General features: G+C 37.2%; 1 protein-coding gene across 20 annotated transcripts in view; it reads left to right on the top strand.

Annotated features, from left to right (window-relative positions):
* Nucleotides 1-26,573, top strand: part of eya1 (EYA transcriptional coactivator and phosphatase 1) — a 68,337-nt gene that overhangs the window by 5,443 nt on the left and 36,321 nt on the right. For 4 of the 20 annotated variants that reach the window (XM_016672712.1, XM_016672711.1, XM_016672709.1 and 1 more), the window contains exons 1-3: nucleotides 16,379-16,687; nucleotides 24,514-24,641; nucleotides 25,140-25,205. In XM_016672712.1, coding sequence (XP_016528198.1) covers nucleotides 24,518-24,641; nucleotides 25,140-25,205 — 190 coding nt within the window. In that variant the 5' untranslated portion in view covers nucleotides 16,379-16,687; nucleotides 24,514-24,517. Of the gene's footprint in view, nucleotides 1-16,374; nucleotides 16,688-22,263; nucleotides 22,659-24,033; nucleotides 24,100-24,513; nucleotides 24,642-25,139; nucleotides 25,206-26,573 lie in introns of those variants that run through there. The other 16 variants (XM_007554595.2, XM_007554592.2, XM_007554591.2 and 13 more) reach the window with 13 other exon arrangements.

Genomic DNA, 26,573 nt, shown 5'->3' with positions numbered 1-26,573 from the left:
AAACAACTGAGAACAGCTTTTATTCTTACGCAGTAAGATTATTTCATACTTTTTCATGTACACTAGGTTATGTAAAATGCCTTTTACATGGATGTAGTGGTGAAAAAACTTATTTTAGTACCTGTGTTTATAGTATGCTCTGATAAGATACTATATATGATAGGTGTGAATTTAACAGTGTGCTACTGCCTACGGACAGAATAAGTTACTTTTTGCTGTGAGAATAGACATGTTCTTGTTCTTTTTACATACTTAGTCATTGCCTGACCATCTTGGACTGAAAGTTCTGTACTCCACAGATATTGAGGGCAGAGCTGAGATAATCCTCATTGGTATATAGACAAAAGGTCTGCATGGCATAGCACAAGATTCAGTAATGGTATCATCCAGTCTTATGCACATTTCAGAACTGTACTGCATTTGTGCTCTATTCATGATCCATCTGAGTTGCAGCACTTACACCACATAGTTTTCAAGATGATTGCATCAAATCATTGACTTGCAATAATTCCTCATCTATCTGAAAGCATGTAATAAAAGGACTCATTCCTATACATGCTGGATGTACTCTGAGCTCCTTTAATAGCATGTTTGATTGTACAAATGTCAGATTTTAAGAGCCAGTATTTGTATCATCAGCTGATCTTTTAAAGCAGGTACTGCACAGATTTGTAGTTGAACATTCAAGTATTGTTATTGTGTACTCATTATTTGCTAAGCTGCTTTTGTAGACAGCCAAGACACCTCGGCATGTGTAGAGGAAAACTGGCTAAAGTCCTCTTAGTGTGAATTATATGAGTGCCTCTTTACTGCAATGTAATAATTAGAGTGCTTAAGTGCTCCTTGAGCAAAGACAAACCTAGATACTCTCTTCCTCTTCAGCCCCTCCTCTCCTTCGCTAAGAAGGTCTTTAATGGCTCCCATTTGACTCAGATATCATTTATTGTTTGGTATCAGGTGTACACCTTGTACCATTCACCATTCGTGCTGAAGCATTCTGGACGTTAACTACAATATGGGCAAAAGACTTAAAGGTTTACCCCTTACTCTTTATTTTGTAACCGCTTGTTGCATTGGCATTTCTTAATACTAATCCTTGTATTATGCTTATTACCACACACACACACAAAAAAAATCAAGGAAAAAGTTTTTTCCAAAAATTTTGCAAAAGTGTATGTGCTCATTGTTCAAAATGTTTTATCTGTGTGCAAAGATATTCTTGCCATTTCTGTTGAGGGATTTATCTGGCAGTGGTCCCCAGAAGACTTCAACAGGCTAGAAAGATGACAGGTTATCATTGATCTGCTCATACTCACTGAAATCCATTAAAAAATGTATGGGCTGTCGTGCATTAACAGTGCACTCTACTGTTTTCGATCCATTAGAGGAGCAGGGCACGGGGCCCCTAGTGGCCTATAGGCCCCACAGAGGTCCTTGAGCTTTCATTTAATTGAATTACCTTATAATGAAAACAGCCATAATGAGATTAATTTTAATTATTCATCAGTGGCCGATTTGAGGGAGAGACAACATTAATAATGCATTAAAGGGCTAAACATTTTTCAATTCAGTGCCTTTTCCTTTTGTTAAAGGTGTAATTTATTAAGTGCTGTGCAGCTGTTAAATGTGTCATTGGTGAAGACGTCCAGACGCAAAAGGTGGTTAGACAGGCTGTTGAACTGCTTCGTAATTATATTTAAATGTCTTTCGTGGTAATAAATATGGACCCAATTATGCAGCGATCCACATAGCTGTAAAAAAAGAAAAAAAAACAGCATTTTTTTTTTTTAGTACATTGGATTTTCAGTCAATACCTGAAGCAGAAAAGTAATCACAACTTGTTTTCTTTCTTTGTTGATTTTTGCATATTTCCATCAGATTAGTAGGTTGATTCCCCAAGTGTGATCACATTAAACCACTTTAGTGTCTGGCCAAAAAGCATTGGGGAAGATTGTTACACTGTGTAAAACAAAAATTAGCTGGCTTGGTAATATGCTTTTTTTTTTTTTTTTTTTTGCTTTCACTGGGCAGCCAGAATTGCACATTTGAGATCTGTAAGATGACACTGTGAAATTTATGATTTAGGTAGCACATTTTACATTGAAAAGTGTCATGAACAGATAAGAGCTTAGAGGAAACAAAACAGCAGAAGTGACTTAATCTAGGAGACAAGGATGTCATTGGGGTGGAGAGCTGGGTGCATTTATCAGGCCTTCATCAATACCTAATTAATAATTCAGGCACAGTCTGGGGCTTCTATAGGGCAGGGTTTCAGCCAGCTTGTAATTTTGTAAATTGCTTAGTCATCATGCTGTGAACGGACCAGGCCCCTCTCCCTGAAGTTTAATCCAGATGTGCTTGTAATGTTATCAGATATACAGAGAGGAAAACGCTGAAAGGTAAAAGAGGCCCTCATAGAAAGATTACTGCATAGAAACATGGAATGAGCAATCTGTTGTAAGCAACAGGTAACTATATATGGGTTTTTTATACATAAAATATACTTTACCAAGATTAGTCTCACCAAAGGAAAGCTTTGATTCTGGGAGTAAAATAAATTAACAAATTCATAATGTTCAATCATCTATTTTAGTTGTGCTATTAGGGAGAATTTGGCTACGGAATCTCAGGAAACTTAGGTTTTATGCATATTAAATAAAAAGTACACTGTATGCACAGAAATAAAATTTAAAATATTTTTTTTTCTTAATTTTCCTTTTTACATTGGCATGTGCATTTATGTATTATTGCATGTCCTAATCTACAGTATACCTAACTGTAAACATGTGAAATCAATCAAATAATCAATCAATTAAATAGAGAAAAACAGAAGCCTTTTTTAAGTAACATACAAAACGAAATAGAATAGAAATTAAAATGAAATAGAAATAGAAATTAAACAATTCAAATTGCCTATGAATTATTATATTTTCAAACACAACATGAATGTTATTGTTAGGAAACTGGATTTTCCTATGGATTTAAGTCGCTGACAGATTTCAGGAAAAAAAACAAACAGAACTATCAAGCTCTTTGTCCTTTCTTTCATTCTTTCAATTGTGAGCAGTTTAAGGTGCCAGAGATGTATACCTAGTAAATGAACAAACCTCTCAATTATCCCTTGCCAATCCTTTGACAGCTCCCATTGAGAGAGAAATGTCTTCTAAATGGTCTGACTAGTTTTACCTGTCCCACCTACAAAATGCTCTATTCTTCTACCTAGTTTCTGTATCAATGGAAGGTTTTTTTTTTGTTTTTTTTTTGTGGCTATAAAAACTTTTGTTCTCCGGTAAGTAATATGAACTAATGCTGCTGTTTGTTTTGATACAAGGCTGCTGAGCTACTTTTGGACCTGTCTAGCTGGTAGACATAAGCTCAGAAAGCTTTGCTAAGTCACATATTGAAAGAAGACAATGTTTCTGCTGTTTTGGTTGAGCCAACTGGATGTTTTTAGAGCTAAAACACCTGCTGCTTCAGTCATAAAGTAACCAAATAAAAAGGATAAAAACTTCACAGTCCATTACAAAATTTCCCATTTTGTGCTTTATGCTTCTCATTGTAGAAATGGATCCCTGTAACACATGCAATGTTTATTTTGGAGTAATGGGCGATTCCCAGCATAAGCAGATTTGTTGTGGCTTCATTTTTGATTTTAACAAAGTCCTGCCGAATCGGGGAAATATCAGCAGAGTTCACTAAAACATATCACATTTTTCTTCCAACAATGTAGTTTTAAAATGAGAATTTATCTGTTTTCATCACATCATAAAATATGTATTCACTGTCTGAAGAGATTTACAGTTCAGATTTTAAGAAAAAGAAATATTCCTAAAGGCAAAAGAGTTGAAGTTTAACTCCAGTTCCAAAATATCTTATAGAAGATATTTTGTATTTTCTTTGTATTTTTCTTTTACGTTCTAGACAGTGCATAAAGTAAATATCAGTCCTTCTAATGTTGACTTGTACCAATGAACAGAGCTACATGATTGTAGGAAACATTTTTGATTGACTACTTCATTAAATATGTAAAACAAATCAAGAACTAGGTGAAAATTAGTGCCATTACAGGATTAAAATTGTAATATATTTGATCAAAATTCCTTATTCCACTTTGACACCAAAGACTCGCACCATGAAATAAATCATCCAGAGCAGGGAAGATCTCTACAAGGCCAGGAATTGTTCTTCTGGAGTGTTTCTTCAATTAGTCTTCAATTAATACATTGAAGACTTTTAATAAATTAGAAACTCTTCAATTTAATAATCTCAATATAGGATTTTAACTAGAATGAAATATGGAAGATTTACCATGATAGAGCAAACATTTAGTAATTTATTACATTTTCAAGTACATCCAATATGTGCTTATTTATACAACTTTTTTTATTTAAAGAAATGTGTTTGATGTATCCTACAGTGCTGCGATTTGGCCGAGGAACCTAAGTATTATCAAACTAAGAAAACAAACAAGTCAGACAAAATTTACTCCCGGATGTTCAGTCTTTCTTGAAAGTGTGCAAAATAATTCTGCTCCTGGAGCTTTCTTACTAGTTCATAATTGCTTGTTTTGACAATTCAGTTCTAAACATTCTTCTACATTATCCAATCCTGGAGTCCTCATCATGGCAAACTCATTCCTAGGATTTGTTATGATTCTTAAAATTCACTGTAGGAAAAGGTTCAAGTTAAATAATCTAGTTGCAAAAGTACTCAGGTCATATGCCAGGATGGTAAAGTGCCATTTTTTAAGCTGACATGGGTTTAATTTAATATCTCTCTTGAATTTAAATCATAAATGTCCTTTAGAAAAGGTCTTAAAAGTATTCATTTACAAATATTACGCTAATCAAATGCTTACATTTGTATTCACCATATCCTGGGTACTCCTGTATGGACAAGTGTTACAGCAGCAGTGGTAGCTTACCAGTGACATGCAGCCTGAACACATCTGTGAGGATTAGTCATGAGAGAAGTTGAAGGACAAGTGGCAGCACTGGCCTCTAGCCAAGGCAGCAATCTAATCACACCCACACCGGACTGGCAGCTTTCCATGTAATTTAACAAGTCTATATTGAACTCTATTCTGCAGCTCATATACAGACACTGCTGTGGTTGCAATCAAAAGGATCTCACCAAATGACTAGAAAATATTAAATTTTCAATAGTACAATAGTACATTTTGATGATCAGGCCCCTTTAGCTCAGTGGCTTGTAAGTGCTAGGCTCCTAACTGTGGAGAAGCATCTCTGCATGTGATGAAGTAAGTGTTCATTTAACACATATTCTGTATCAGAAGTTGTGTTATGCTGAACTGGTTAAGTAGCACGCACAGTACAGTGCTGTACGCCATTGGTTTTTACACCTGTGGACTATTTCACACCTCCACAGGGGGTGTCCCACTGTGAGAGACTCTAATCACTGTAGATGAATAAACGAGCAGCTGGATCGCAACAAATGGGTTCACTGAAAACCAGCTCTGTAAATGGGGCATAAAGCTAATGCCAGGATGGTATGCGCTCTGCTGCAAACCACTTGCGTTCTCTACTGCTTCTGAAAATCCTCACTATATATCAGCTTGTACTAAGCAGTTTAATCCAAATACTAACAAGAAAAACAACTTTTGTAATTGCCAATTATCCCTTGCGGGGTATTAAGGGGTGCTGGTGCCTACCTTCAGAGGTGAACGGGCGAGAGCCAGAGTACATCCTGGCAGAGCAACACAGAGAACACAGCACAAACAACCATGAATGCACACACCCACACCTAAAGAGAGTTTAGAGAGATCAATCAACCTGACAGTCACATTTTTAGATTGTGGGAGGAAGCCAGAATACTCAGAGAGAACCCACGCATGCACAGGGACAACATGGAAACTCCATGCAGAAAGACCTCGGACCAGGTTTCGAACTCTGAACCTTCTTGCAAGGCAACAGTGGTACCAACTGCACCACTGTGCATGTGCAAGAACAAAGACCTAGTGTTTTGTGGAGAGTTCATCGCAAATTCCATTTCCTCCAAGGGGAAGTTACTTTTTAGCACGGCAACTGCTGCTGCAAACACCTCCAGAGGAAACAAATATTGCATATCATTAAGTTTTAGTGGCACACCTCACAATGATGTGTTTGTAAAAAAAAAATGTGCTGCATCAGGAAGCCTGTGCTCTCAGTGCAAAGGCAATGTTAGTTATTATTCCATTTTTAGGAACATGTAGTTGTTTTTTTTTTTTGCTTTTGGTTCTGCTCACCTTTTCCTTGAATGATACGGTCTTGGTTAATTTTTTCATATTCAAATTAACTTTACAGCACTTCCTTTGAACTTGATGGTCGTAGCACAAAGGTAGTGTTCAGGAAAAACAGTGAACGGAAGGCTGTCTTCCTTCCTAATTGTGACTACAGTGAAAAGTAATAGTTATAAATGGAAGCCACCAGGACTTAGCATGTGGATTGGGCCTCCATTGAAATACTCCTTTATTATATTTCAGAGGCAGAAAATGGAAAAAAGTACAAAACATAAATAAATCACAAATGTTCTCTCTGTTGGCAAAGAAATAGTCCTCTAAACCAGATTCACATTTCCATATATCCATGATAATATCCGCTACCATAGCATCTGGAAACCTGCCAATCTAAATTCTTTGCTCTAGACAGAAAATACATTGTATTCCTACTAAAAAGATGACATCAGCAGATGTTGTCTACTGACAGGACACAAAAAGTAAGACCTATAGTAAAAGGAAAACCTAATAAATTTTATCAATTTGTGGGAATCTGGCTGTTGACTCCTAGCTCAAGATATCTTTCCAAACATAAACAGTGTTATTTCCTTATCCCTTTACTTTAGGTTGTTACTTCCCTTAAATCCAAGACTTAGATTGTTAAATAATCCTGTATTTTTAAGAAAAATTTTGTTTTTAGTCATTAAGCTTGTGCTTTCCTGCCATGACGATCTCTGAAAATAAAGAGATCACAGTATCCTCTTTTGTGTTGTGAATAAGTTGCTGCACATTTATTTGGCATATGGATTAACTCTACACTGTGAGGACAATTATTAGCCAAGTGAGTATTTTGATCACAAGATCATTTTTAGGCATATTTTCTAAGTCTAAACTGGACAAACAGTTTAGACTTGAATGCTTAATGGATTTAACCAGTGCAGGTGATGCGTATCTGTGTATGACGTGATCTAAAAGATAAATACCCTAGATCAAGATGTGATTGATGTGATTATTTAGCATATCCTTTTACTTATTGACTGACTCTTAAAAACTCAGTAATTACAAAAAGTCTCTCAGAAGGAAGCAGCACTCCTGAACTCACTAAGATGCTGGGGTGTCATCAAACGCTTTGTTTCAAATAGGCAAAAGGGCCAAAAGAAATGTGTATGCAAGAAGTCTCCATCTTCCAAAAAGTTATTTGTCATGCGAGGACAAAACTTCATGACATGCATCCAACTATTCCTCTTAATGGTTAGCCGGTAACGACAGTAAAAATGAGAAGTTATGACATGGTCCCCTTTCCTCATCTGACCTGAACCCAAATGAGAACTTGTGGGCTTTTCTTCAACAGGAGATTAAAAGTGAAGAAAAACAGTTCACAACAGTGTCTGGGATTGCTGCTGTATAAAAGGTTGAAACTCAGTAGATCAAGAAACTGTCAGACGTCATGAGTAGAAGATCTATTACTGTTGTTGAAAAAGAGTGGTCTTTACTTCAGAAATGTCTATTGGAAAGTTTTGACTTATTTATAATTCTCACTTGAACAGATAAAAATAAAAATGTGAGACGGGAAAATATGTGTTTTTCCTTTAGTTACGTAATAATTCTGCATAGTAATTGTGCACATATGGATATTCTCCCAAGAAATCCCAAGCTCCATTTTTACTTTCTAGCATTCTGGATTTATTAGTGTTTAGGATTAACAGAGAACACTCTAGTTGGTGATTAATAAAAAAAAAAATCCTCAAAAGTAAGACTTGCCTAATAATTGTGCACACAGTGTGCTCTCTCCAAATGTTCCTCCTGTGTGTTTATCCTCAATAATTAAATACACCTGCCTTTGTTTTAGTTCTCCATGTCTGAGCAATGTGAATATGGATGCTGCAACTTCCCTTCTTTTATCCACATGTGGCGTTAACTTAAAGTAACTTTTTTAGTTGTAAAAACTCATGTAGTTGAGTAGAAACTAATCACAAATGCTCAGAATTGAATGCCATGACTAATGGTGTCCTCTGAATTGTGCTATATTACTATAGCACAATTATGCCCTCTTGAGTAAAATATGGGATTGATTATGTGTAGAAAAGTGATATTTTTATTAATCATTGCTCACCCCAAGAGACTATACTGCCTTTGTGCATCAGGGAAGCAGTTCTAGTGGGAACAGGAGTATAAATGTTAATGTCTGCCTAATTTATACTAGAACTGTTGTGTTTTTTTGTTTCGGTTTTTATCTTTAGTGATCATTTACAAGGAGACTTTGCTCACCACAGAACCCTTTTAAATCTTTGGATAGGAAACTAATTGAAGACTCCAATCTACTAAATTTTGCCTGACTTTCTCACCAAATATATTTTGTCACTCTGCAGCTTCTGACGTTTGACACATCCCAAATGTGCAGTTTTTTTTTTCCTTCTTCTTTTATGCTTTTTTTATAAATACTTATGAGCTGGAATCCTATGTTTGAAATGAAAAAGTTACAAAAATGTTGTGAACTTTATCATATGCAAATTATAAAGTCCCTCCAGCTATATCCATGACTGGAAAGTTCCTGTAGTTCTAATGTTAACTTTTGTGCACACTTTAAAATTGTGATGCTCAGTATGTTCGCCGCTGTAGTTGGAAATAAATTACTCATGACCAAAAAATCCATGCATAACTTTTTGCACTGCACATACACAAAGTAATGTCTATAGCTAAACTCAGCTGTTAAGTCTGGAGTCCTTCTTAGAGCTGGTGTCCAGTGGGAGTTCCTATTCATCAAGCTGCGCTCACTTCCACTTGCTTCTTGTGGACAAATGTGGATGTAGGTTAAATATAAATGATCCTAAAGTTGTGTTGTGTCTGTTAAAGCCCGTTGAGTTAGATGGCTGTATAGTAATGTTCCTGGCTTAGATATAGTGGAAGCACATCTATATTGTCAGTAAGACGAACCCCAGCTTGCACAGCACTAAGTCTTTTGTAACTGGGTTTAGTCATTGAGGAGAATGGCGCAGGCCCAGTCTAAGTGTCTTTCATCTGGCCAATTCAAACAGACGTTTGACCCCAGACATTTGCCTAATGTGTTTTTGTTATGTGGACTCCTGGCTTCACAAATGTCACAGTGGCTGGACTAGTGGGGGTTTGGATAAGTGAGTCAGAGAGGGGAGACACGGAGTGAGCCTGAGGGAGGGGGATTGCAAGGCCACAGTTATGTGTATAACCTCTGCATTTTGCACTCTAACCTACTGGGAGTTGGTGGTGCGCTGAACATAAGTTCTACTGATGACTGTGGCCTAGATCCCACTGCAAGCCGTCTGATCAGCAGCCTGGCTCCCTGTGCTCCACTGACCTGGGCAGCTGTGGACGAGATGGGGAGTGCCACATTACTGGGCGCCTGGATCGCCCCAGTAAGAAGCCAGTCTCAGACAGTTGGGGCGACCCTGAAAAATGCTGCCGTAAGGGGCGGTGTTGAAAATTTATTACCAAACATATTGGTATTTTAGGGTGCAGCTGATTTTGATTTAGTAGTGTTCCAGCTGAGGTTCTGTCTTCAAATCAGAATGTCAGATTATCACCACAGTACTCACTTACTGCCACTTTGGATAACACTTTTAAAACATCCAGCACTGTTTGATCAGTTTGTAAGTGAAGATCGCTTGCTTCTTGCATGTATACTCAAATTATAACTCTAGTGAATCTTTACAAAACATGCTGTTTTTTTATTTTTATTTTTAAGTTTATATTGTTAAAAAATATTTTTAATTTTCAGTCTCCTTCTCTGTTTTGAAATAAATTGAAAAGACCATCCACAGTATTTTTTTCAATTTTCTATTTACCTTGAATTTTGGCTGTTTTTACAAAGATTAAACTTAGAATAATTTTAAGATCTCCTTGTAATTTAATAATCATTTTTGTCTTCTTTGTTCAGCTGAGCACTGATCAGGCCCCTATTTTTGAATTGTTGATTTATTCACCTCTAAAATCGATATATATTTTTTAAGCTGTGTTGTTTAAATATAATTTCATGCCAAAACTATGACACATTTTTCTATTCATTTTATTATAAAATCATAAAAAAATAATATTAAGTCATACTTTTAAAAAGATGCCAGTGGTTACACAATTTAATTATCTCATATGTGTGATTAACGACTTTCATTTGGATATGTGTTCGCTGTGTAATGCCTTCAGCGGTACTTTGCCTCAGAAAGGTCTCTTTCTGAGTAATAGGTCTCCAAAGTGTGCTTGTTTTGCTCTTTTAGGGCCACTGGAGAGCAATAAAGTTTTGTCTGAGGATTTTCGAGGTCCTCTTAGACTTTCCCCAGGTGTGCTTCGCTGGTCGTAAAGTGTACTCAGATGGCATAGACAAATGTATCCATAGAGATTTTTAACTACAGATTGGCTTGGATGCACCGTAACAACTGCAGAGTATAGTAATTCCTTTTGATAATTACACGAGCAAAAGTTTAAACTGATACAATTTTAATATGGCAGAAGAAAAAAAAAACATTTCACCTGATTCAGAAAAAATATTGTGCTTGTTTTGTTTGGACCTGTAATAACTACACAGAAAGGCCACTCTGTTATTTTTAGCTTTTGACGTTCCAAGAGGTTAACCATTTTCTTTGTTCCTGGCTGTCTGTGGAAGAAAACTCCCATGTATTTCCATGTTGAGGTATGCTGTGTTTACTTTCATCTCTGCTCCTCAGAGAAAGCAGGCCAACCTGATGTTTGTTTATGAAAAGTTCAGAACTTTCATTCACCACTTGAAAGCACTCTACTTGCTACTAATTTACCTAAAGGGACTTCAAAATTATCTGTCTGCACTGTCAAAATCTTTTTTGTGGTCAGAGTCTGTCATCCTGAAAGACTTCCTTTGGAGTTTAATGAGAGCTTCCTAGATGAATGAATTTTTTGCTGTATATACTGTGCTGAAAGGCATTTTTATATATCACAGTAACTTGGTTTTGATCCTCAAAGTAGTTCTGGTTGTAGTTTATTTACTTTGCTTTATTTTATTTGTCACATGAGCTTAGGCATGAGATCCTGATGATATGAAAATGGAGTAAAAATATCACGGTTTTGTGGTATCAGTATATACACCAAAGATTTTCTGCTAGTTATAGTTATTCCTCCAACTGAGCATGTCAATGAGAAAATCTGCTACTTTACATAAATGATGCTCATTGCTTTATAACTGTAGTTTCACATTATCTTGATAAGGTTGAAAGATGACTCCCAATTAGTTTCCACACCATAACTGTGCTTCCTAACGGCTGGATTTTTTATTTTGTCAGCAAGACAAAGGTGTAGTACACTTCTTTCACCCAACTGACCAACAATAATCAGTAACATTTGGAGGAAGGCCAGTGCTGTATTCTCCCTATAGCGGGAGAAATCTGTGGTCACTAAAAGTACACTGAATCGTAAAAAGTGCATGATGAAAAAACTGTAACTTTTAAAAACGTTGCTATACCTTGATATTGGTATAGCAACGTCCCGTGCCTTTATGTTTTAACCAAGATTTTAAATAACAGAGCAGAGATTTGTTAGATGGCAGAGAGGAAGAGAGGAAAGCTTTATTTCAAAATTTATTTGAACGGGTATTGCTTTTCACTTAACCACTATTGTTTTGGTTCTGTAAGGTACTGGATGTTCCAGTACATCACAGTAACAGAGCTCTTCAACAAATTGACATCATGCAAACTTTGTCCCACATGACTCAGAGGCAATATTTAAAGCTTTTTAAAAGAGGCATATATAGTTAAGCTTTCTTTTTTTTCTTTGTATTTCCTTGTAAATCAATAGTTGAACACTTCAGTTGCTAATGACTGTAAAAATATATAAAACTGTTATTTTATTCAAAGTTATCCCAAGTTCAGATTTCCCTTCTTGGGCTGAAGGTTTAAAATGTGTAATGCTCTGCTGAGACGTATGTCAAAGAAGGAACCTGATCCCCCCAATGTGTGATGCTGAATAAACATTGTAGTAGCTCTACCCAAACAATGTTGCAGCACATGCATATGAAAATATTGCAACTGTGTCGCCAGAGTGTGAGCGTTTTGTTTCATCTGAACCATTTGATCCCTTGTCACAGTGTTCCTACCTCCTTCAGACTGTTTATGTATTCTAAGTCAAGATAAGTAAACTCACTTTATCAGATTGTTAAAAAAAAGGAAAAAGAAAAAGTCACTTAAAAAGTAGTAAGAGTCTATTTAAATTTGCATTAGCCCTTATCTTAAAAACAGAATCTGGAAATTGGAGTTAGGTCTATTTTCATGTGTGTGAGTAGGATAACCTATTGGCAGCGGAGGACAGTTCAGATCTCTCCTCACTCTAAATTGCAGACAGGCATCCTTGCAACCCCACATGAAGACCATTGAGTCCCATCAAGATAATCCTTAATAAAGAACGGCTTCACATTTAATCTTAGCTTGCTTCTCAAATTTCTTACTTGATATAGTTTTTGGCAAGTGCCGTTTTAGCGCTTATGTCAACTGGACCGTATCTGTGCATCTTCTGTTAAGCCTCCATTTGGCAGACACTAGGGAATTTAGGTTTTATTGTTGCACAAATTATTATTTTATTGTTTCTGCATAACACATCTCAGTTTTAAATCTGTCTGCTTTTTTTTTTTTTAACATGTGCAAATGTTTAATTCTAGTAAATCAACGCAATTGCAATTTAAAATTTAAAGCTTAATTTGCCCTTCTAGTGAGATTGTTTGGGTTTGACAGCCTTTAATTTATTTCTTCTTCAGTCAAACCGTTGCGATGATTGGAGCTCTTATTCAAAACATGCCGCAGAGCACTGCATTCAGGAGGAAAATCTAAGTTTATTTAAGGCATAAACAATGCTGCATGATTATACCATGGAATTTGAAAATAACTCACTTGCAAAATTTCGTCTCCATCTAATTTTATACAGCTGCTTATTGACACAGGGAGAGAGAGCCAATGCCTGAATGCAGCTACATAACTGGAATGTGTGCCTAGCTGCTATTGAAATAGTTACCTGAGAGTCCCCCAGCATCTTTTATTAGTCAATTGAGTTATCAGCAACCTGCTCTATATGCAATATATTTCATGCTCTGATGCTATCATGTGATCGTATAGCTTTACCGTTGGGCATTTGGGTTGGAAAATGAACCAGAGTGTTCTTTTTCAGACAGTGTCCATACTGTCACTGCTGTGTGGTTCAGTCAGGAAAGATGATCGATCTATTTTGTTCATTTCTTTATTGATTTCAGTTATGCTCATGTTGGCACAGTTTTGTTTGGCTGGATAAGTTACAGCTGAGCCACTCAAACAAGAACTGACTAATTTATGATTTTAATAATCATTATAAATCACATTTAAAAGGTTGTCTTTCATTAACACATTTTTAAATTCCTTAAGATGAGGTGCCTAGGGGGTTCTCACAGTATGATAACCAGTTTATTTTTATTCATTTATCTTATTTAAAAGAGATAAAAGTAGTGAATATTTCTTTACATTTTATATACCATGTATAGTGTTTTCTGTTCATAGCTAATTTACAACTAGTGTCCCTTGCCAGCTTAAAGAATTAAGGCATATATATTCAGCTGGAATTGCAATAAAAGGCTAAAAGGATTTGCACAGCCTAAAGTAAAGGTAATGATCACATGCAATAATTAAATGGTTATACCACGGTTTTACATCACATCTACACAAACTTTAGGGAAAAAAATTACATTATAATCAAATACTTTTTATATTAAACACAAGGTAAAATACTCATCCTGCCCTTAAAGTAACATGATAGGTATTTTATTATGTGTAAGACATATTTATGTTTGTTTTAATTTGGCGCTTGAACTTAAGCATCAAGTTAACCAGCATCTGCAGAATAAACAAATGCAAAATTTAGTACAATTCTTAAAGTAAATTGACTCATTGCATACAATACCCTCTTTATCTTTATTTTCTTTGTAGAGTGACACTCTATTGTATAACACTCTGATATTAACTGGTTAAATGCTCATCTAACCAATTTGAAGTTGACCGACACAGGCTGCTCATGGAGGAGTTTTAAAAAGACATTCCTTGGCACAAAATGGAATATCAAAAAAGGAATTTCACTGCATTGTATTATAAATATGATCATAATAGAGTGAATGGGATCAAACGTGAATCTGCCTATGTGAAAGTTTTGATTAGATGATATTTTTCTGTATACACCTTAGATCTGTCGGATCATGTAAAGTGCCACAAGATGACATTTATTATAAATTAATGCTATATAGCTGAATAGATTTGAATTAATAATGCTGATGGCTGGTTCTCCTTTTGTCTCCATGCCATGGAAGCTGAAGATATTTGTCCAAATTTGTCTTTCCTGTATGCCTTCTTTCAACCAGCTGACCAGTAGAACACAGCAACAGGTTTGGGAGGGGCAGTTTTGAGTCACTCTATGCTCCACACAACTTGGAAAAAAAACAAAAAAACTCTGCTCATTCATATTAAAGTTGTAGGTCAGATAGGTTGGAATATGTCACCAGTTTTTTCAAGGTTTTTAAAGCATTGGTGTACCTCTGTGATGGCATTTGAACCACGTCGAACTGCAGCTGCTAAAACAGGATAGTTAATATAAACTCGTTGTTGTTGGTTTGTGTAAGTGTATTTACTTCACCTCTCTCCTTAAGCAACATAGTGTAGGTTTTTTCAGCAAGCTAACAGGCAGTGCACAGCAACAGCTGGAGAGGAGTAGCACTGTTTCTCCAAGCTTCAAGCAAGCCTAGAAAAATGAGATCACTCCAGAGCTTTGTCATTAAAAGGACTTCAATCTGTATGAATAGTATAATGAAAATTCTAATGGTTTTTAAAGATAACTGTTTAAAACCCTCAACATTAATATTAGACATATACCTATTCCAGATTAATTAGGTATAGCAGAGTTCAGACAGAAATACAACAGGAGGGACAGGAGGGTTTATTTAAAATAATAATTCATTTAACCACTAGGGTTTTGCATGTTCATAGGAACTTTCAATATCTCTTTAAATGCACTTTAAAAGTAACCATAGGGACAGAATGACGGAAAATTTCAGCAGTTTTCAAAACAATAACTTTTGAAATATTTCCATACCTTGATACCGGGAACCAGCCCATCTCTGTTACTTATTACAAGGAACTGACGAGGAGGTTACAGAGTTTTAAAAGAAGTCCAGACTGAAACACAGCACTACTATTCTTCCAGCCGTGGGTGTTTTTTCTCTCTCACCACCTCCTTACCATACAAAATGTATGATTTCCTCTTTCCTCGTAATCATTTGTCAGTATTACATTTGGTTTTTCATCTGCAGGTTTTTTTTTTAAGGCATGGAAATTAAACAAATTTTTAATGGTTCACTGGTATTTTGACCAGTTTACACACAAATGATATCCTTAGAAATAATGTCATGACATTTTGGAGCTAAATCTGTTCAGGCCTCATCACCAGCTTGAATAAATCACCAGTTTCAGCTCATCGGTAGCAGTGCGGCCCTGCGATGCAGCTTTGCTCAGTTGAAATAATAACCTGGAGCAGACAGAAGGCAATCATTACCTTGCACATAGACGCTGTGCGTATGTGTTGACGGAGGACTTCCACTAGAGTGCTACGGAGACGGGCAGAGGCGAGACTCTCAGCCGTTGTTAAACCTCTGGCTCCCCATCACCTATAAGCTAATGACCTAGCCCTCTATTTGCTCTCTGAAGTCCTTCTGTGTCAGAAAGAAATCCATCTTTGACCCTGAGCTCGCAAGAGAAAGCAAAAACCAAAAAAAAAAAAAAAAAAGATGTGGTTTGCGGTGGGGAGAAAAAAATGAGCATACCAAAAACAAGAGAGAAAGAGGAGGGGGGTGAGAAGAAAAGTTTGAGCCCTCGGGCTGTGTGAGCAGAGCCTGCTGTTGAGCATTGTCTTAGTCTGCACTGATACAATCTGGAGAGGACTCTTTTTCTTAAAGCTGGGAGTGAATGACATATGGAGGAGCTTGTGTGCGGCACAACTCCCCTGTGCCTCCTCCAGCCCCAAAGTCTTCCTGTGAGAGCGCCGAGCAACTTTTCAGCTTTTTCAAACAGCAGCAGCAGCCTCTCTCTCCCTCTAACTCATTCACCGCTTTCCTCCCTCCCTCCCTCCCTCTGTGTTGCCCTCACACACTCCCTCTCTCTCCTTTTTCCCCCCTCTTCCTCAGACACTCACCAGTCACTGCCTGAAGCAGTAATCGGACAACTCTCGTTCTCAATAAGACAGTCTCCTGAGATACCGAGCCGGGCTCAATGGGTTCCAACACCTAAAATGAGAAGGAAAAAAAGTAGTCCTGTAGTTTACATTTACTGCGCTACAGATTCTACCAACACTCTGAGAGCTGTTTAAGACAGCGTGTTGTCCTCTCTGCTGGACTGCCCGACCCTTTTTCCAGAAGATTTCTTTTTTAAAGGGGAAGATAAAAAGAGGGGATAAACGCACAGGGATTCAACTGTAATAGCAGTGAGTACAACTTTAATTTCTTTCTCATGTTTGACGTAACTAACTGTCCTGTCTTAACTTGTCTTGGCTTTTGGTGTGACCGACTCCGCAATTAGTTATTTTATCACAGAAATGACTATTACAGTACGTAATCCCCAAGTGCTGCAAATTTCCAGAAATCTGGTATTATTTATTCTCTTAATTGTTGGCCAAATATTGTGATATTATCAAAATTTAAAGAAACCCTGCAAGATTGCAATTATCAAAAACCAAAATCAAAAACTTAAGAGATTTTTGGCCATTTATAAAATTAGTTAATTATAAGTAAATAAAATAAAGGCCTTCTTGAGCATTTACAAAAACACAACAGTTACTAAAAACAAAAAATTAAAGAGAAAATTACATGCTATATTTAATTTAAAAAAGGAATCTGGTAACACCATATAAAATATTGTTACTTAGGTATTAATTTTCACCTGCATGTTAAATATTTATTAAAAACTATACTTCATTTTTTCAGGCAATAATACATGCGACACAAAAGGTTTAGAATGCACAAATTAATCCATAAGTAATAAAAAAAACATATTTAGATGTCTTCTAAAACCTATAATCTGTATTGTTTGTCAATAAAATTAGGAATTAAAATTGCTCAAGTGACATCAAATTTAACATCCTCATGTAAATATTTGGCAATTCAATTTTTCTGTCCTTGTCCTGGGTGCAGTTTAGCTTTTTTTTTTTTATTCGAGAAAGAAGGCGTATTTTACACTGCAGTAGTTAATTTTCTCCAAGCAGACTCAAGAAAACGAACACAGTCAAAGCAGCTGACACCCAATGCCATCTGCTGAGGCCAGGAATGCCGCGGGGAGACCCGAGAGCCTCCGAGCGTCTCACCAGGACGACAGGCCTCGACTCCCGGCTGAGCGGCGTCTCCGCTCGCCATCATTTCACGTGCAGGGAAGATGATGGTGATTCATCCGGCTGTAATCACCAGCCTCGCTAATTGAGGGATGTTCGGATTTCTTGCCTTTGAGCCCTTGCTTACCTTGAAAGTAAAAAAATAAAAAATTACAGTTCGGAGTGTAAGTATGTGTGATAGGAGCATATCTTTTAGAGGTTGGCCTTTATTCCTGTTGACTTTGTTCAGCATCGAATTCTTTCTCTTTCTTGTGTGTTAATGAAAGAGAGGAAATGAGCGTTAGTGAGGCAGCCTGCCTGTCCTCTGTGCCATGAAGACAAGCGTGACAGCGTGTGTGACTGCCTCCTGCTGCTATTCACACACAAACAATAACCGTATTTATTCAATTAACAGATAATGAGGAGGCTGATTTAAAGGCTGTTTACACTGCCTATTTGCTTTACACAGACAGAGATTAGGGTCTCCCTGGCTTTAGCGCTCCACGCATGTTTGGCTGCAGTGTGCGCCGGTGACGGTGGCATTGTTTGCCTAGGGACTGATGTCTTTCGTATTGGATGCGTCTAGTCGGCCGGGCCCTTGGCCTGCAGATTGAAAACGGTGAAAGACACAGAGCGCTAATTGATCCATCTTCATTCAGAAAGAAGAGAGGAAAAATGGGGAGTTGAAAACAGGGCACCAAAGAAGGAAGAAGGTAATAGGGACCCTCTATTAAGTAGCCTGTAGTAGGTGATTAGTGGGCTGGGGGTGTTTACTAAATACCGTGGGGTGTTGTTTTCTTAACACGCCACTGTTTGGATCTGAAATATGTGGTTGAAAGAGCAGGAAATGAGCTTTTAGATGACTGCCTTACAGATCTCCAATCACTAAAATCTTTCCTGTGTTTTCTTGTAAATATCTTGATGTGAGGATCACTGTGAATTCTCCCATTGTCCAGGCACTACATATTGTATTATTTTAAACACAAACTGTTTGTGCTGGGTATTTTATCCTAATTTTTCCTTCAAAATAATAATAATAATAATAAAAAAAAAACATATTTCATAGCTGAAAGGATTAAAAGTACACGTCAAAAGTGCCACACATACAAAATCATTAACATTTGTCGCTTGACCTGCTTTCTGCTCTGGCTTGTAAAAAATATCTCCTGGCCCCTCAGTGGCCACAGTGGTTGGCAGGTTGTGATAAAATGTCCACCTTAAATCTTATTTGATAGCCTCTCAAAGGCAGAACCACCTTCTGGAAATAATTTGGAGGGTTGAAGAAGGTGGTATTAACAGATTTAACGTGGCTGCGGAAGGACCTGCTGTGGCACAATAGCAGATTAAATCCAAATTACAGCGACAAATTGCACATCAGCACTCATCTGCTGACAACTCTGTTTTTTATTCACAAGAAAATAAAGTCTCACTGTTGAATTAAAATTTTTTAAATAAAATTTAAACAAGTAAACTTTTTTTGGTGGATATATATATATATGTAATGGCCAATTTTCAAATGAACATATAATAACACACTGTAAGTTCAGAAATATAACTTGTTAAAATATTAAATACAAATCCAAATATTTTAAAGTTGAGTTTCTGGCACCTAGTATTTTTACGCAAAAACAATCACAAGTGAATCACAGCTTTTTGTAAACTGTACCATAACATCTGTGTCCAATTGTTGTCTACATCTACATTCTTTTGCGAGTAGATTTATTTTTCCTGGGCTACCATGTGGATTCAGCTGACCAGTTTAAGTGGGGATTAGATGTTTTAAACTCAGATTTTGATTTAAAAAATTCTTATGCAAAAGTTATAACAAACGACACTTCAAGTATACACTTTAAAATATCTCATAGTATTTTAGGTGTATTCTTTTTTTATTTAGATTTTTAAAAAAAAAGGAATTTAAGTTCCGAGATTTCGCATTAAAAACAACACCATCAATGTGAATGAGAAGGGCCTCGCATGCATCATGACACAGGTCACACAGATCAGACGCCATGCATGTTGTGATGATCTATGTTAAAAGCTTGGCTCGGGCTATATTTACCTTTGGCAATGCAGGTCTTGAAATAAGTAAAGCGAAACTAAAAGGCTAGCAAACCACCGTGAATGAAGCTTGTTGTGGCACTTCGTCTTCTTAATGACACTTCTACTGCTTCATCTAGCTGCTCTTTGTTCTTGCTGAGGCTTCAAAGACTTGGCAGTTCAGGTTGAAGCAAGATGAACATCAAAGATGCTGAATGTGGCTTTTTTTCTTTACACGATAAATATTTTCTGGTTAAGAAAAAAAGGTTTCCTTTTTTTTTAAGTTTATGCTTTCGTTCCTCTCCCCTTCATTTTTACTTTCCTCATCTTTTCACCTGCTGAAGGTGGTACAGACACCAGCAAGGCAATGGCTTTATTGGGCTGCACCATTCACCACTTAATACCACATTAGTCCACCACAGGAGCCCCCTCCCGACCTTGTGATCGCTGTTAATGTGCTGTGGCAGAATGTGTTTCTCTTTCTTCTTTATAGTTTTTAGCTCATGTGGATTTTACTTTGAGATTTATTTTTTTCTTAAATATTGTTCTATTTTTACGCCTCAACAGAGATTGCTGTTGAATGAAAATACCCACTTTTTGTTGTTTATTTGCATTTTTAAACGTGAGAATGGAATATAATGGTTATGTTCTGTTGCGAGTTATGGGAGAGGAGGCAAATTGTAAAGATAGAATGGTATTCATGAAGGCTTTGCTATGGTGTGAAGAGCAAAGCCTGTTTGAAAAAAAAAAAGAAAACTTAAGACCATCGAGCTCAGGTTACCTTGGCTCATGTAAACAGTGGGCCATTAAAAAAAAAATCCTGCTCCGATTTGGGGGGAAAAAAGAACATTATATCTCTCTTTTTTTTTATTTCCCTGAACAGATGAATACCTTTGACCTTTTTCTGGACCATCTATTCCCACGGAGGGTCAGAGTCAAGTCTAATATAGAGCCATAACCATGCAAGTATATGGCCCCGCTTGATGTTTGCAGAGAGGCAGGCCCAAGCAGGAGTGGACAGCAAAATGTAACTGTCAGCTAAAGGAGAGTAATAGAGGCATTCGCGGCGTCATAGGAAACATATGTGGCTCCATATGCTCTCCATGTTCTTGTTTCCAGTCTGCTTCATTGTCTGAGATGCACCACTGATCTGGGGGCCTCTAAAGTGCCTTGCGTTGGTGTGTGTGAGAGAGATGTGTGTGTGTGTGTGTGTGTGTGTGTGTCTGTGTGTGCATTTACACCACTCTGATCTGGGGCCCCTGAGTGCCCTGCGCAAGATATATGCAAGCAAACAGACATGAGTTATGTGCCTTTGTTTGCAAAAGTGAAGCCGTCGACACAAATAGTTGGGGTTAGCGTAATTATGCATAACAAGGCAGGAGATTATCGCTTTTTAATAATTTAAGTCAAAATACCACACTTTTTGGAAAGTTCCACACAAATTTAATACAAAATGTAATAAATTATATAGTTTAATGCATTTTACTACTGCCGTCCACATAACATAATACTGATTATTACACTAATAATTTTAACTACATTTTTATCTGTTCATTTTTTTCATATTTCCAACAGGCATTGGTTGGTTACTGGTATCAAGACAGAGCATTGCTTTATATAGTTCTAGTTTCAAAAATATCTTACCTTAAAAATTATATTGTTTCTAATGAAATGCACTTTCCCTTGCTAAGAAAAAGGACAAAACAAAATTATTTTTGGTTGCAAAAAACACATATAGCCAAAGGAGCACCACCTGTTGCTCTTACTAAGAAACTTAAATTTATAGTCACAGTTGGTAAACTACGAATCGGAAGAGCTCAACTTTTGTTCTATCATAATTAAACTGACGAATATTATGAAAACATAATTATTCTTGTTGTAGTCTATATATTACAATAATTTATGGCAGTAGAAATATTTTTTGTTCCTTTACATTTTAAATAAAAACAATGGGATCATGTTGTACTGTTTTTTTATGTATATTTCTGTGACTTCCATGGTACTTTTAAACTGTAGTGATTTTACACTGTTATCACACTCCCCAAACCTTTCCTGTTAGCATTAGGTTGTAGTAGCTCTCTTTCAGTCAGCTGACTGGAAGTGTGTAGCAACAGTTGGGTGAGGGGCAGCGATGTGTTGCTCTTTGCCCGTCACTCCAACATGATCTCTGGCCTTTTGTTGTAAGGGTTTTGAACCACAGGAACATTATGACAGAAAATCTTAGCAGTCTTAAGCTTTTTAAAATGTTGGTATGCCTTGATAGTGGGAATGTGCATGCTCATTCTGTGTGTTGTTTTGTGGGATTCAGAGCTAGGCTGCTTCATAGTTTCTGTCTGTGTAATAGCCACAGGCTGGGGCAGGCCTGTAGGAAGGGGCCCCGTTGGTCATTAGGACTTGTCATTATGCCTGGAGGAGGAGTGCTGATAAATTCAGATAGTGTCAATTGCAGATGAAAGATCTGCTGAAGATGCTAGGGGTGTCACGGTCGACTTGCCTCTGCTCAACAAGTCCCATCTTCTTTCAGTCAGCAGGAAAGTAGAAAGACTCTCCCACACTCCGCTTCCCCTCAGCCCCTTGTACCCCCAGCCCCTCACCCTGCTGCCTACCTTCGCTTCTTTAGCCCCACTACACAGTTCCCCCCCACCCACCCTTCCTGCTTACCTTGGCTAAGCTGCTTTGCATGTTGATTGGGGGAGGGCTAATCCAGTTTGCAGCTGTCGTAGACCAATGATGAATCACCTTTCCGTCATTTGGCCATGCTCCCCTTACTCAGGGAGGAGGGAGGACCTGGAGGAGGAAACAACAGTGGAGTAGGGCTGCGGCTCAGAGACAGACAATGTGAGCCTCTGTTCCCTCGCCAGCCCTCTCTTCCCATTTTGCTCCAGAATAACAATAATGTTTTCTCTGATAAGCCTTTTTGTGTCATGGATGGCTCCGGACTGTGACATCAAGCTGCAGTAACAAGGACTGACATTGTTTCCTGCCTGGGGCAGGTGGAGGCAGAATAAAGAAAAGGGAGTGTGGTTTGAGAGGACTCAGAGCTGTCTAGGTCCAGGTAAGAGCAAAGTTGTGTCCGTTCCAGTAGCGCCAAAGAAATGTAGCTCTTTGTGTGGCATCAGGGATTGCTTCAAAAATGGGCATTTCTCTGCTAAATTTGTTTCCTAACTCCAGTAGACTTTTAAGCTGGCAGTATGTGACTGTGAATGTTGGCCCACATAGGAGAGTACAGACTTTGCAGGAAAAGTTTTTGCAAGGAAAAGATTTAGTGTCCCTTTATTTTCCTCAAGCTTGTAGGTTGTGATAATTTTAACATGTGCAAACTAATATACCCTAGGAGAAAAATATATTTTTGTGCCCATAAGTAATTTGTTTTTTCTTGTTGCTTTTCTGTTTTGTTTGTTTCTTTAATTATTTCATGTTTTTACCCAGCTTTTTGGAGTTCACTCTGGTAAAATGTTCAAAACATTGAAGCAAAAAATTATTTAAACCCGTGGCAGATTTTTTTTTTCTTGTGATAGGAAATGAGACAGGCATCTCAAAAAATAATTAAAGAAGTACACATTTTTATAAACAACTTTTATGAGTTGGAGATAAATGATTAGTTATATCGTAATCAAGAAGTTTTGGAAAAATCTGTAGTGGCACTACAGCAATCAAACCCTTTCTTATAATTGTTGAGCAGCAGGATGTATGTTTCCACTGGTGTTGTGATAATTTCTCTGTCATGATGAGCTCCTTGCCATGACCTTAACGTGTAGCTCCGTTCATAGATTTTTGATCAGACTATTTTTGGTCAGAATAAACATGTGGCAACCATGTAACTATTATTTTGTATAAAATATAATGTGTGTGCATGTGTGTGTGTTTATATATACACTACACACACACCCATTTCTGCCTAAAATTTTGCTTAGAAATTTTAAATAAAAAATACATCTTCAAAAATTGATATCTCCTTTACATTCTTTTATTAGGTTTTTGACACGCCTGTGTGTGTGCGCATGCATGTATGTGTGTTTGTGTGTATGTGTTGGTGAATGTACATACATATATGTGCACATATGTGTGTGTGTGTATAGGTGTGTGTGCGCGCGCGTGGGTGTGTGTCAAAATGTAGTGTCTGATAGTTATAGTTTCATCTAGTTAATGTGAGATTTTTGCCCCTACTATTATTGTAACAAGCCCTTTATAGAAGCTTATTTGTTTATCAGCAGCAGACATACAGTAACTTTGAAAATTAATTGAAGTAAAAAAAAAAAATCCCAAACCGTTGCGATAAGAACAGTAGTTTTATTTTCTTGTCTTTTTTTTTTTCTAATCTCTTGTGCCTCCTATCTACACTGTTGTCTGTGGACGATCAAATCCTCTGAGTGCACAGATGAGAAGATAGAATAATGTTTTCTGTGGCGTGGTCTTTTGTATAAACACAGAAACAATTAAGGAGCTTGCCAGAGCAAACACACGCCTCATGAACTTCTCATCCGCCCATCACTGAGGTATTGGCTCTTATAATCAGGCAGAATGCTGTGCTCCTAACACATTAAGCATTGCCTCAAACCAGCAAAACATCTGTTTGCACTCATCATCACCCCCAAAACGATATACACTTAAGATCATTTTAGTTGCATGAAACAGATTAATTAGACTGTAAACATTTCGTAAAACAACTTGTAAAATTATGACGAAACCACTGCAAACACACACACACACAGTTACACATATATTTTTTTCATATACATGTATAGCTGTCCGTAGTTTACACTAACTTTGTGCTTTAAAAAAATGTACGGCCCTCATATTCAGCATTGCACGTCAGAGTCTTGTGTTTTCGCTGAAACTACAATGATTTGTGTAATTTGATTTGCCGTGTGTGCGTGTGTGTGTGTGTGTGTGTGTGTGTGTCCTTTCAGGTCTATGGAAATGCAGGATCTAGCCAGTCCTCAAAGCCGAGTAAGTGGAAGCAGCGAATCTCCGAATGGTCCCAGCCTCGACAACTCACATATCAGCAACAATTCCATGACACCCAATGGCACAGAAGGTGCGTTTGCTGTGTTTTAATCTGAAATTTTAGAATGTTACTGTAGAAATTAGCCATTTGAATGTAGAGATATGCGTACTAGAATGGAAGCAGCAAAATCTTTTTGAGACCAGGAAGTGTTCATGTAACTTAAACTTGATTGTTGCTGTGAAGTTTTTAATTCTATTTTCTGCTGGTAAATCTGTATGTTGCACAGTAGTTGTTTCCAGTGACTATTAGCTGTTTATTCAAGCATCCATGTAATTATTCAAAGCCCACAGCATGGAAATGATTGCGTTTTGAATGTGGTCTCCTCTGTACATACTTATTTGCTCAGGTGATTCGCCTGTGCTTTAAATCTGAGCCTTTGTTTAGTGAAGCAGTCACAACCCAACAAATTATTAAAATGATCCCTTGCCGTGTAATCTCCATGTTTTATATTAGCCCGGGGCTCAGAGTTTATGTTTCTCGCCTTGCAGACTGTCATGTGTCCCTTTTGCCATTCTGTCTTTCCCATAGGAGATAACATCACAATGCTTACCACTGCAGACTGGTTGTTAGGTTCTAACTTACAGTCTACAGCAGGTTTGTCTACTTTTAGTGACACGATGAAAGGACAATACTTGGTGTTTTTCCCAAACTCAAATAGAAGTACTCGTTTTATCCCCAATTGTCCCTCTTGGTAAAGTAATTTGTGCTCATCAAAATCTCCCTCAAATGCAAAGTTCATTAGTTGCCAAAAGTACAAAACTGCCTCAACTATTGTGCCTTTCATTAAGAAACTCTTTGGATTTTCTGGTATTTTGTTTCAAGCATGGTTTGACACCAACTGGCCTTGAGTTCATTGTTACAAAGTGGTCAGATTGTGAACTTCTTGTTGGGATCCTCCATGCTGCCTCTTGAACACAGTGGTTATTGTTTGCTATGTGACCCCAGTGTGTGCTAGTTCATGCATGCACTATGTGACCATATTTTTTACCGTTGTGTTGTTCAAAGGTGTTACCCCTCATCAACATGTGTGCAAGCACTGCAGAAACATGTATAACATGACAGCAAATGGCTTCTTCAACCATGAGGGATTCTACTAAGCATGACTCCTTCGCCCACATTGTCAATTTGCTTTGCCACAAAAAAAAAAGAAAAAAAAAAATCCCTTAGCCCGCCTGAAGTGAAATGGATTGATTTCAAAGATTCCTGAGCTGTCAGAGAGCTGTGAAATTGTCTTTGCAAATCTATTGCTGGGCTATGTAATGGAGTCAAGGTCAAACCGTGTTAGCTACACTCTTAAAACGATTTTATATACTATATATTTTCTTGACGTTTCAATTGAAGTTGCATGTTTTACGCTCGTTCTTTTTCTCTGTAGCTTTCAAATGCATCTCTTAGTCAAATATGACAGGTCGATTGTGCTCTTTCAGAACTGCAAAAATAACAGTTTTATAGTTGTTTCAAAACTTTGTATAAATAACTTGCACTGATCGATCAGCCAGAGATCGGAATCAGCTCATTTGTACTTGATTTGCTTAAACACTAAAAAAATGAGAATTATGTCTTCCATATTTACTAAAAAACAACTTTAAGTACATCAGCCAACGTTACATCCTTTTTTTGTTTGATAAAAACACTAAAAAACAAAAAAGGAACTAAAGGAATAGGCTTTGGACACTTAATGCAAATACTCTTGTAATTTCCTAATTTGCTGTTGTACTCTAAACTACCACCTTATTTTTCACCGTTACATGTTACCCTCCTCACAAATAAATAATACTCTGAAGGGATTAAAAATCAGAATCGGCGGATGAGACAAAAGAAACAAAAGTTGTATTAGTCAGGAGAAGCCTTATCTGTGCGTCTCTAATTATACATATGAGAAATGATGACAAAGTAATATTAAAGGAATTTAAATCCGGCAACCTTGAAATTCAGAAGCAAACTGTTGCTCCTTTTTGTCCC

The sequence above is a fragment of the Poecilia formosa genome, unplaced genomic scaffold (assembly GCF_000485575.1).
Source record: "Poecilia formosa unplaced genomic scaffold, Poecilia_formosa-5.1.2 Scaffold64, whole genome shotgun sequence".
Lineage (NCBI taxonomy): Eukaryota > Metazoa > Chordata > Actinopteri > Cyprinodontiformes > Poeciliidae > Poecilia > Poecilia formosa.
The sequence above is the reverse complement of the archived record's forward strand: the minus strand, read 5'-3'. Positions and strand labels throughout refer to the sequence as shown.